Genomic DNA, 13512 nt, shown 5'->3' on the forward strand with positions numbered 1-13512 from the left:
AGCTCCACTGGGAGCTTGCAATGTAGTCGTATGTAAACACAAGTCATCTTTCTGATGAGAGGAGGCACGAGTGTGTGCCCCCCCCCCCCTTCTCCTCTTCTAGAAATGCTACTTATTTAAAGCTTATTTGAGCGGGCAAGTTGAAGAGGAGCATATTGTTATTTCCAGCATCAGCCTGAGGGAGTAGTTGCAGGAGGCGGCGGGGTTACACCTACAGTATGCACCAGCTCACTTCTAAAAGCTGAGGTGCTACAGCTCGGTGCCGAAGCTTCTCCAGCACAGCTTCTGAGGATTACCTGTAGAGATCACCTTCCAGCTGATTGGAATAAACTCAATCCTAATCTCCAGTCTTCCACCAAAATAGGAACTTCATGTCATATATCAGAGCATCAAGTTCAAAACCGTGCAGGTCCGTTAAACTCTGGAGGGCTTTTTCATGGCTCAGCAATTACTGAGGCCTAAACTGTGACACTCAAACTTGATGTATTCCACCTCCCACTCCATCTTCCCTCTCTGTCCTTCAAAACCTCTCTGTTCCCTGCCCTTCCTATATTTATCTCCCCTTCCCGTTCCCATTACATTTTCTTTCTCCCTGCTTCTCTCTCTCTTTATCTCCCCCCCTGTCTCTAGTCCTAATTGCCACAGAACCTGTTGATGAAAATTGATAAGTGTTTTTTGATTATGGGCCAGAGCTGAGACAGCGGGAGAGAGCAGTGGTGCACTGGATTGTCTCCACCGAGGATTAGTGGGTTTTTCAGGTCCCACAGTTGCACTGAATCGTTTCCTGGATTGAAGCCTGTGACGTCTGTTTCCATGCAACTGTTTTTATGCACATTTTCAATATACAGATAAAAAACATTTGTTTTTACACTTGGCTCAGGTGGAAAAGTTGCTGTATTAATATAAACTATTATTATGTATTAATATAAGTGCAATAGAAAGACTTCATGACTTCATCACTCAAGCTTTCACAGAAAAAACTAAAAAGTCAGTTCTGTGGTAAGTGATGGAACAGAAATCATTTTTGTTTGTTTGAGCTTTAACTGGCGTCTTTTGATTTGCATCATCTTGTTGCTCCCCCTTCTTATGCAATGGTTTAATGGCCTTATTATTGGTGCCACTACCTGTTTATTTTAATGAACCAACCAATAATTTTCAATAGTAGTGGATGGACACTCACTTAAATTGTCATTTTCTTTTACCACTGGTTTTACTAATTCTGTTAAAATTTGCGTTGCATTTGGACGGAAACTCGACCAGTGATGATCAAAACAAACATTCTCCGATCTAAATCCATCCATCCTGAGCTGAATCTCTTAACAGACGGCGGCGATTGCCAGCCGGCAGGTAGCTCCAACACAAACACTGTACGCATGTGGGAGAGCAGGCCGACGACGCTTTGATGGCTCTTTTTTTTGAGGTGACACTGTCTCTAATGTCTGAGTGATCATCACCGAGGGGGTCCCTCTCTCTCCACTGCATGTGGGCCGTTCACAAACTAATAACCGCACCCCGCTGTGCCCATCATGCCTTGCTGCCAAGACCTCCTAGGCAACACCTGGCACCATGGTAACCAACACCTGTTCACCTAATTAGAGGGACACTGGAGGGAGAGGAGATGAAGAAGTTAATGAAACGCTAATCTGGTCCAATCAAACGCCCAGGCATCTGCCTGCTCACTGCAGCAGCAGGTCGCCTTAATGGCTGCCTTATGGGCGCCTCCCCCACCACGCAACCTTGAGTGACCTCATCAATGCCAAAACTCCTTTGAGGGGCTGCAGATAGAAGAGAGCAGACAGGAGGAAGTGGGAGGGAAGCCGTCTTGCTGCTTCCTGGATGGACAGAGTAGCTGGACAGCGAGGTGTCAGCCAAATGAACAAGCATTAAGAGATGAGGTTCCCTGTGCACAGCAGTTGGAGCGGCTCCAGGTCGCACCAGCTGCACTGCTCTTGTTTACAAGCCGCCACCTGCTGCCGGAGAGGCCTGGTGCTCGGGTCCGCTTTCTGAAGAGCATCTTCTGGTCTGTGTGAGAGCCACGACCACAGAAAAGGGTCCAATGATATCTGTGCTGAGAATGAATGAAACTGCAAACTGTCTTATATGTTTTGTGAGTTATTAAAAGATATAGAGCTGCATCAAACATATTTTTTATATTACTGATTAATCTACTAATTATTTTTTCAAAAAAATGACATCTTGAAATTACTTGTTTTGTCCGAAAAGTCCAAAAGCCAAAAACACTTGTCTTTGTCTTGTCTTTTTATTTAAAAAAGACAAACAAAACCAGAAAATTGAGGAACTGGAACCATTGACGACTACGTCTCTGGGTTTTTGTGCCTTTTTGTGCTCATTTTGTCTTTTTCATTGTTTTGTGTCTGTTGTGTTAATCAATTCATACAGAGGCAGTAACTGATTAATCAACTAATCATGTCAGCTCTAAAAAATAAAGGTTTGCAGATCAGCAGTTTGCCTGGTTGGTTTCTTCTTGTATGAACTCTACTGAACTCTTTCTCTGTTTTTCCCAACAGGAAACTTCAAAGGGATGTGTAAACAGATAGACCACTTTCCTGAGGAAACAGATTATGAAGCGGACCCATCTGAGTACTTCTTACGTGAGTATCTAGTGCACATTGAAAAACTATGCGTGTTAGATTGTGATGGTCTTTTTTTTTTTTTAAACTTAGAAGTGACCACAAAGAAAAATCACACCAATCCTTCCTTCGCATGTTCTCTTGACATTTACTCAGAATATTTTTGAAATGTGTCCCACTTTTTGCTCCGTCTCAGACTGGAGCGCAGTGCCAGTAACTGCTCTTGGCCCGTGTGTCACTGCTGTCTCTGTCTGCTTTTAGCACGAGGCTGGCCAGGCTGAGCCCTGCCAAGCAGCTCGTCTGTTTTTACTGCTTGGCTGTGTGTAACATAACGTGCAGTGTTACAGTCGGCTGTGTACCCTGTAAACACAGCCCATTGATTTCTGCTCTCTTTTCCTTTGTGCAAGCAAGACAGAGATGCTTGTCAAACTGATTTGCCTGCTAATCCTAAAAATCACAACAATGACTTGGAGCTCATGATGTAGTGTTAGTATGGTTAGCTCAATACTCTCCTCTAACTGGCCAGTTAATGTGTGAGACCTGTTGTTTGTGAGTTAGACTCCTGTTTGTATCACTCCACGGTCATCGAGTCACCTGGTTAAACAGCAACATCTTGTGCTGAAAACAGATGTTGTTTTCCAATATTTTATGTTTTGGTCACAGGCCTGATACTTTTCATCAGTGGTCAATGAATGGTAATCCTCATTTTTGTTGGTGGGATAGTGTAGCCAATTGATGCTGGAGACAGCCGTTTCTATGGTCACTGTCACAGTGTAGCAACAGATGCAAGCTAAAAATGTTTCTATGGTTACAGCTCTGCTCCACTGTTGTGCAATAAACAGTAACACAGAAATATACAGGATATAAATAATGGTACTCAAGCATGGGGTGGGAATAACTGCAAATATTATCTTTATTTCACATACTTGCACATTTTGAGTCATCAGTGAATATACTTTTATTTTTTTTACTTTAGTTTTAATTTGGAGGCATGGCTGGGAAGGGACAGGCCCGGTGGACAGAGGCACAGGGGCCCAAATGATCCTGGGGTTTGAAGTGAACAGCTAATGTCATTTTGGGAAGTCAAGCAACCGCAAACCACCACAAAGAGACGCAAGATGACAACAAAGATAAACAAAACAACGTGTGTCTTTGAATATTTGGCTCTCGCTCTGTCAGAAGGTTGGGGGCTTTTTAAATGTCTGTGCCCAGGGGCCCACTGTCTCATAATCTGTCCGTGTTTGGAGGGACAAGAATTAAAATGTAGCTTATAGTTCTGTTGTTGTGGTCCAGTTAGTGGGATTTTCTTTTTTGCTTTGGACATCTTTTCTCTTGTGGCAATCTGCTCAAACAGCTTTGATAAGAAACTTTTTTGGATCACTGCATTAGAAAACCATTGGTTTGTGGATCATGTCCATATTGAAAAGTTTCCATGGACACATGTAGAACTGTAATATTACTTCTGCTTGAATTCAATACCTGTTGACAGTCTATATACTGTGGAAATATAGTATATAAATGGTACTTTTCATTATAATCAGTGCTGGGCAGTAACACAGTACAGTAACAAGCAGCCTAGTGTGAGGGACTGAAAGTCAGTCATTACATCACAGCTATAATCACAATACTGCTCTGATATTTCAAGTGTGTGTGTGTGTGTGTGTGTGTGTGTGTGTGTGTGTGTGTGTGTGTGTGTGTGTGTGTGTGTGTTGGGGGTCAGCCAGGAGTTAGCTGGAGGGTTCTTAGCTGGCATGCTGATGTTAGCTGCTGCTTCAATGTAAGTTGGGGAATTCCTGGTTTGTTAAGAGTTGGAGAGTGTGTGGACATCTGGAGGGACCATAATGTCTCTTTTTCTATTTCTACGTGTTTTAAATACACCATATGTGACATGTGAGGTGTTTAAAGGATGGTTTTCAGGTCTGTCTTAAAACAATAATAAGGTGCCCAACAATGCGACAGTTATTCTAGCTGTAATCATTCCTCTAATGATAAAAAGTTTATATGTGAGTCAGACAAATCAAGTGAGTATCCACCAAAATGACATTGTTTTTTACTTCCATCCACTCCAATCCACAGCAGCTCAACAGGGAAACACAATGACGAGATTTTACACTAAAAGACATATTATTTAATTCTACTTGTCCCTGTTTTGACCCCTGATGTGGTACACACACACCTCCTCCCACCCCACCCCTCCCTCCTACAGTCTGCACTGGTTTGAAACTAGAAGTCAGAAAGTGTCCGTCTCCTTGTCTCCATCAGCGGGGACGGTAATTGAGGCCTCTCGGAGAGCCGAGCAGTGCGTGCCAGTGCTGGAGATTAAGCCCAGCCAATTAGGTTGTGTTTGACTTAGCGCTCTGAGCGGTTGTTCCCGTCCGTATGTGCCACGGAGAACGCTTATGATAACAGCTCTGGTAATGATTCTAACAATGCCGGCACCTCGGTGAGGGCTGATCAGTCTTATAACGAGGCGTCTCTCAGGCTGGGGATGACAGGGGCGCGGGACAGGGGCCACGCTCTGGCCCTCGGACCACCGACGCTCATCTGCGCGAGTGTGTGAGTGTGTGTTAACCTCTTCCCAGGCTGTGATTGGAGGAGAAGGCCGCAGTGCTCCCAGTGGCTTGCCAATTAGGACACTCACATCCATAAATATTTCAGCCTCCTTCTTATATAGGTCAGGCCTCTCTCGATCGCTGTCTCTCTTTCTCTCTCTTCACCCTCACACCCGTAATATTTCATGTCAGGAGCTGCACAGTACCTATTGTCACGTCTCTGTCTACAAAGAGGGTTGTGATGATTCAGAGCATGACGCTGTTTGAACATGTGAGAGTGATTTTTCTGGGTGCATGGAGAGGTCATAGGGGACACAGCATCTCGGTGAGTGTATTAAACCCTGGTGATGTATTTTTAAACCTGCCCATTCCCATTTCATGGACACACACCTGGTATTTCCATAATGAGGAGTTTCACGGCGCCTCTGGGTAGCCAGAGACGGAGAAAAGCTTCCTCCGCTCTCATATGCAGGCGAGGAAGAGGGGGATAGTTATGCAACAGAAGTGATGTCATTTCAGGTGAAGGCCCAGCGGAAGTGACATCACGTGGGGAGCTTGCCGGTCCAAAATCAAGGGGACACACCGGTCACCAGACAGCGTAGGGAAAAGGAGGGAGATATTTGGTGCCGTGGTTGCTGAGCAGAAAACAGACAAATCTGACTATATTCTCCTAAACATGCACCCCCGCTTCATCACACAAACACTCACACACTGCTCTGCTGTCCTCATACACACACACACGCACACGCACACACACACACACACACACACACACACACACACACACACACACACAAACCCATATAAACACACCACATATCAGTAGCCTCTGTGTGTGTGTGTGAGTCCTCAGCTCTCCCAATAGCAAGGCAGTTTGCACATCCACACGGGGTTATATAAGCCAGCTGAGGCACACTAAAGCGCCAGTGGGTTTTTAGATCATGCCGTGTCGGAGCTCCCATCATCCACTGCTCTACTGGGCGCTAAGCAGCTGAGAGAGAAGAAAGAGGGGAAGAAGACGCCCAGTTATGCAAGCTACTAATACTAAACTGAAAGACATAAAATCAGTGTAATGTAGAGAGAGGAAGATCAGTGAGGGGAGCAGAGAAGTGTGTGTCTGATTCATATGGATGCTGCTGGTGTAGGAAAATCTCCTGTGGGTTACAGGGAGTATTTTACTTCTTCTACGGTTCCAATTTTTTCAAACTATCAAATAATACATTATAGGGTTGAAATAATTAGTCAATTAATCGATTAGTCTTAGCCTTCAGCTACTGATTATTTTATCAATAGATTAATCTTCCTATTATTTTCTTAATTTATCATTAGGTCTATTGAATGTCAGGTGATGTTTTATTCTGACAAACCCAAATATTTACGGTGAAAAAAAACAGAAAAGGCACAAATTCTCACATTTGAGAAGCTGGAACAAGAGAATTTTTGGCATTTTTTGCTTTAAAAATTAACAGAATTGATTATTTAAATCGTTGCTGATTAATTTTCTGTGGATTGACAAATTCATTGATGAACTAATCCACTGAAAAATAATCAACTGTTTTGATAATCGATTGATCGTTCAGGTCATTCATTGGTTCAACTGGTTCTCTAATATGAGATTTTGCTTCTTGTCTGTGTTTTATGTGTCAGTCAGAATAAGAAATCTGATAATTCACTTTGTACTTTAGGAAATTGTATAATGTGTAATTTGTTGCTATTTTCTGACATATCATACACCACACAATTAATTGTTCAATCAAGAAAGTAATCAGCAGAGTACAGAGTACAATGATGCCACTTTCTGTCTTCTATTCCCAACAAGACCATCATTCCACTGCTGATTCATTTAATCATTTAATATTTTTATGGTTTTCATTAAGGCCCGTGTGGGTTTGGCATTTTCTCTTACTCCAGGGCACAACATTGTCTACTGCTTCAAGCTGCATCCCATATTTGCTTGTTTTCACATCAACAACTGCTTTGTTTTTCCCACCCAGCAGCCCACTGGAATCCCCCAATCATGCAGTGTGTCCCAGTTTCATACCACAGGCTATACCTATAAAGCAAAGTCTAGTTTCTAATGCTGATACTAACACTGTTTTGGTGGTAAATGTTCAAGAAATTGGTGCTCAGCGTCACTGTCAGTCTGTTTGCTATTTCACAATACCATTAGTAATTTAAAACAGCTATAATCAATATTTTGATCTAAACAATGGATCACATGACAACTGGTATGTCGCTCTTGTGATGAACGCACAGAGAATCGTCACATGACTCTGCAGTTCCCCATTTTAGCCTCTCTCTGCCCACGACTTTTATGTTTTGGTCCACTCTCACTGCTGTCATAGTGCTGTTTGTTTTCAGCAAAAAAGCTGTGAAAACCCTTTATACTCTACCTGCTCGGCAGCAAACAGCAGACAGATACAGTGAAAGCCCAGCTGGTGAACATAATGGAGCATTTAGCAGCTAAAGAGACAGACATTTCCCTCAGGAGCTGGTGGAGACCAAAAACAGAGCTAAGAACTTTGAGTTGCTCTGCCTTATTGCCTTCAAGTACATTTAACTCATGATGTAACCCTAATTCAATAGTATAGAATTAGAGCACAGCATTGGTCTCCTACCATTAATTTAATGGGACTCACAGGCAGGTAGTTTCCAGCATGTGAATGTATCAGAATTATGATGCAAAAATGAAATATTCCTATTTGGCCACTTTTACCCCCTCAATTAACTTTCATATGAATATTTTGTGTTTTTGCCCCAAGCCAGTGTTACTCCCCGCCTCTGGTGTTTGCATGCGTTGATCTGAGATTATTCGCTGACATTGATGACAGAAGGGCAGGCCTGTCACAGCCTGTGTCACCCTCAGGCGTTGCGGCAGACTGGACGCCAGCCTGAACTGGCTTTGGCGTTGACAGATAAAATCAATGGGTCTGGGGCAGGACACGCAGGGGCTTGTAGGGCAGAGCAGGGGGTGGCATCAACCCGGCTTGTCAACCAGTGCATAGTCTCTAGTACCAGTTTGTATACAATAGTGTGTGTGTGGGTGTGTGTGTGGGTGGAGAGAGAGGAAGGGCAGGGCTTCACCATAGAGCTTTTACGTGATCGCATGGGCTGAGATGAGGTTATCAGAAAGGTAGACCATGTTTTAAATCTTGGTGATGACGTTAAAATCCATCTTGTGCCCCGGTGTTTGGTTTAGCAGTTGGTCGCCGTGACATTGAGCGTCCTGTACTTCTCGCAGTATCCAAGGTAACAAATAAGGAATCCATCGACTGATAAAAAACACACACAGCACACAGACATGGCCCAATAAATTAAAAGCCAATCATTTTTGTCCTGGTTGACCGAGTGAGTGATAGCACTCTAACTTTATATCTTATTAACGGCGAATATAGAGGCAGCACAGCTTGTAAAACACAGAGGTGAGAGAGTGTGTCCTCATATTAAAGCGAGATTAGAAAATACAGGACGAGCAGCAGTGTTCGGCTGTCACTGGGGCATCATCAAAAGACAGCTGCACCCTCTCACTTCAGTTTTACATACTCACATTTATTCATAAGTTGTGAGCCTTAACAGCCTGAAAATTCCCACCGCTGCGAGAGAAAACGGCAAATTATATACTTGTGTCCTTTTTATCTCCAAACATAAAGCAGTAAGGAGTCAGGTTTGACAGTTTGTGGGCTTTTTATGCAATACATAGCAGAATAGGAACAGTTTTATTGTTGCAAGCCAGAGGGAACGCTGATCTACATGCAATCAAAAGCTAAATGACCTCCAGCTGCTACAACATAAAGATGAAACAACTGGTGTACGCGATGTATGGCCCAGTGATGAATTCTGTATGAGATTCATCATGGAAATGTGCTTTGTGAGCATAATTCTAGGTCACAGACTGTGAAGTAAAGCCTCACATTCACACATTTTATAGAAAAATATTTTGTGTTTTCGTTCACTGTAGAAGACGTTTAGAAAAAATTTGAACAATTTCAACTAGATTTTTTATGGGTCCGCGCCGGTGACAGCTTTGTCATGTTTTTGGCTCGTCCGTCCCATTCTAGCGAACGCACAAACATTCACTTGGACTGATTAGAGTTTGATGGTCAAAGGTCAAAGGTCACTGTGACCTCACAAAACACATTATTGGCCGTAACTCATACAAATTCATACGCTACTTCTGACAAAATTTCATACAAATGTCTAATGGATAAAATGATGATGTGATGACATTTTTATATCCAAAGGGTCAAAGGTCAACTTCACTGTGACATTGTAATGTTCTGCAAATACACTTTTATTAAATTCCTTAAAAGACTTCACTCTATAAATATGTATATTAATTGGGGCTGCTACCATCACACCTCTGGGTGTTACTATTATTTTCACTATAACAGTCAACCATCAACAGTTTTTCCTCTACACTGCTGCCAAGTGCTCGTTCACTGTGGGAAATGTTGGGTTTTTCTATTATATTGTAAGGTCTTGACTTAACCCTTGAGATAATGTATGTCTGGACAGACATGGATGTAAACTGCACTGGACCAGCCACATGCTGTACATGGTATGTTGTACCTGGTTCCAGCCACTCCTTGTTGCAGTGCTACTCCCTCCACAAGTGGATGTGCACAGCAGGGACATGCAGGAGTGCCGTGTTCCTGAGTGTCCTGAACATCACTCACTGTGGTTTAATCTGTTTCAGAACAGAAACAAAATGTTTAAAATGAAACAGCCAACAGAAACAAAACTAACATCAGGATACAAACTTTTATCAATATACCAGATATCAAGAAAATGGATTGTTCCTTCTGCATGCAACTCTTCCCCAAGGGTGGGACACAACATGGGTCTATAAACACTGCAGCAGCAGCAGCAGCAGCAGGTACATCTATCTCCCAAAACCTGGTGGGCTCTACAGGATAGATACACTGCCTCACAACAACAAATACTTAACACACGTTGCTTCTTATTATATAAATCACTATGCTGACTAATGTGGAAGTTAATAAAGGTCAGAAAACAAGACTTGCGGTGCACAGTCGAGCTGAATCCATGATGGGCCTGTGACCGATGAAAGAACCAGAAGCTGCTGCTGACGGTGGAACTGAAGCAACCATCAGTCTCACGCTCGTGGCTCAAACACCCCATTGGTTCCTCTTCCTGTTAGGAAAATTGAGGACTAGATGTCCTGGACAGGCTGGAGTTTGTGTAACCTGGGTGATCAAAATAATTCGCCACAATGACAGATTGTGAAATGCAAAGTAAAACCAGCAAAAAAGACTAACTCATTAAATTATTAGGGGCTCTACCACCTACTACTGCACAGTGCACTGAGGCAGTGCTGAAAAAAATTAGTTTTTAAGAGCATTGCTCAAAACGCCTCCTTTTCCCTTCGAATTAAAACTAAAGATTCATGCATTTACTTTTCAAATGATTATTTGCAGGAAACATTAATTATAAATTATGTAAAAGGAAAAAAAAAATCCTTTGCAAACAAATACTTCTCTCCAGGGCTGGACAATAATCAAAAAATGTTTGGCTTTAGTTTTAATAGTCTTTAATGTTTGAGAAAATTAATTATTATTAATTATTAATTGTTTGAAAATTATCCAGTTTTGTTTTGTAAATCACAAACAAAAATTGATTCACTAGGATAAATCTGATTTAATACTATGTGAGGTGATAATAATATAGACATTAAATTGCACAATATCATGCTCTAGACATCATCACAAATAACTTCTGGTCCATATCGCACCTCCATTAGTGCAATTTAATATACTATATTCCAAGAGGTCATACCGATTTCATGTGAAAAATAAATATTTACGGTCATTGTTGAGCAACATGATCCTGTTTGTTTCATAATCACGTCACCCTCTTATTTTAATAACTCACGTCAGTGTAGTTTTGTTAAAGCAGCTCAGTGTGGCGTTTACTTCCCCGCTGATGTGTGATGTTGGCCATGCTAAGCTCTGGCAGCGAGTGCTGTCATGCAGACGTTCCAGCGTGATCTGTGGGGACATCAGCAGTGGAGTGGAGGGTAATTACAGTAATTGAAATGTGTTGTGTGGAGGGAACTTTAATTGTCTGAGCGGGCCTGTCATGTGAAGTGATTTCAGTGTGAGGGAGTTCTTTTACAGTGTTCCACTGACCCGACTGCGTGTGTGTGTGTGTGTGTGTGTGTGTGTGTGTGTGTGTGTGTGTGTGTGATGTTAAAATGACAGAGCAGTATTCAGTGGACTACTGGGTTTGTATGTGCAGAGATAATCCATGTACACCTACACATTCACTAGTGTATCTACTGGTCTTGAGAAGTCAGAAAAAGCTTTGAATTTAATTTCTTCAAAAAAGGCCTTAGAAGGTATTAACAAGTCTTCAATTTAATAAAAAAAAAAGTCATAAATAATTTCTCTTGCCTGCTGTAGGAGCAGTGTTATTTATAAAATGATTTTGTGTCAGATTATTAACTGTTGGGAGACGTTACCCACAGAAGTGGGATTGTTGCGACAGTGGATTGTGCTGCAGGAGGATTATTTTTTGGGAGCAGTTAACATCATAACACCTGTAGCAAAAATTTAGATAATCTTCAATGAATGAATCATTTTGCATTGATTAATCCGTACATCCGTTTTCTGCTGCTTACCGAGGTCCAGGTCATGTTAATTGAATGATATCATTGGGTACTAGAATATCACTCAGTAGAGGGCATACCTCCGCGTCGTACACGTGTATGTCAAATACAGATTATTTTCTGGATCTGCACCATATTGTACATCGATGTCAACACCATGAGTATGTTTGATTTTTTACATCAAGATCCAAAAATTATTTCTTGAGAAATTGATGAAAATGTCAAAAATTCTTACAGTGTTAAAGAAAGTGACGGATCCTCCCCTTCAACCAGATCAGCACTAAAATTTAAAAGGTTCTTCTCCAGCAAGTTTGGTGCAAAGTGGTTCAGTACTTTTATTATTATCTTGCTGACAAATTAACAAACAAACGTAACGTGGCAGAGGTGATTGTTGTTACATACTGGTGGATACAGTGTTATAGTGCTATGGGATTCTATGTAGTAATAAAGAGTCATAAATTTAACTTTGTGAAGCTGCAGAAACCCTGATTTACGTCATTCTGATGTTTGTGACTGTGTTCTGCAGGAAGTGTGTGTGTGTGTGTGTGTGTGTGTGTGTGTGTGTGTGTGTGTGTGTGTGTGTGTGTGTGTATGTATGTGTGTATGTGTGTGTGTGTGTGTGTGTGTGTGTGTGTGTGAGTGTTAAATCAAGAGATTTAAAATGTGTGATTAGAAAGTTTGGAGCATATTAGTTTTGTTTGTTTGAGGGGGCATCCTGCAGACCTCTTTGCAGCCAGTACAGACAATTACAGATTACACATTAATACATTTCTGCTGGAAAGGTTCTGAGTGGGACTTTTTTTATATTTAAAGGGACCTGAACTTAGTGCTGGAAATACTGAGTGGATAGACCCGATCAGAAATGTATGAACCTGCGTAGAAATGAATGTCTCCAGGAGGCTGAAACTGTTTTAGTTTAAAACAGTTGTCATTTTACAGATTAACAGCCACAAGCTTTTGCAGATACATTAGATATTTGCTCTCTCATTCTCAACTAGGGCTCAAGTAACAATTATTTACATTATTAATTAATCTGTCATTTCTGTTCTCCGTTAATTGTTTAGTCTATAAAATGTGAAAAAGGTGAAGCATACCCAGTTCACCAGGGACCGATGTGGTGTCTTCAAATCGGTTGTTTTGTCCATCCGACAATCCAAGTATTCAATATACTATAACACAGGACTAAGAAAACCAGCAAATATTCACACAGAAGTCACAACTTCTTAATTTTCTTATGCTTTTGCTTAAAAAAGTTACTTTAATGTTTAATGGATTCCCCAAAATCTGTCAAATGACTAATCAATTATTCATCTCATCATTTCAGCTTTACTCTCAGCACTGAATAATTGTGCAGCTGAAATCATTTATTCTTGTTTAAAGAACGAATCCCAACATTATCATGAAGATGAAGATGAGGGAGGAAAAAGGCAACAACCTAGATAACACAACTAGTACAAACACAAGCAATGGGACACAAAATAACTCATTAAGTTCCCAGAGGTGTCTTAAATGTCACATCTGAACCTCTCAGCTTTTACTCTTGTGCTCATTTATAAATGCCAGTGAGTGAAATCTGCCTTTATTAACTAATCCATTCAAGTCACATTGCATTCTGCCTGCAAGATGTGTTATTGAGGCACATAAGCTCTTAGATACAGGCTGCGAGCTGCGCAAGCATTGTTGCAAATTTTGATTTTAGCCAGCAAAGCTAATTTCCAGTCTTAATACACATTGTTTCACA

The 13512-nt window shown here is 41.5% G+C and overlaps 1 protein-coding gene across 1 annotated transcript in view; it reads left to right on the forward strand.

Moving 5' to 3' along the window:
- cacng2a (calcium channel, voltage-dependent, gamma subunit 2a) overlaps positions 1-13512 on the forward strand; it is a 69325-nt gene that overhangs the window by 43218 nt on the left and 12595 nt on the right. The window contains exon 2 of the mRNA XM_023413713.2: positions 2529-2612. Within this exon, the coding sequence (XP_023269481.1) occupies positions 2529-2612 (84 nt within the window). The remainder of the gene's footprint in view (positions 1-2528; positions 2613-13512) is intronic.

This window comes from Seriola lalandi, unplaced genomic scaffold, assembly GCF_002814215.2.
Source record: "Seriola lalandi dorsalis isolate HSWRI2012SDOR001 ecotype SW California unplaced genomic scaffold, Sedor1 jcf7180002054519, whole genome shotgun sequence".
Taxonomy (NCBI): domain Eukaryota; kingdom Metazoa; phylum Chordata; class Actinopteri; order Carangiformes; family Carangidae; genus Seriola; species Seriola lalandi.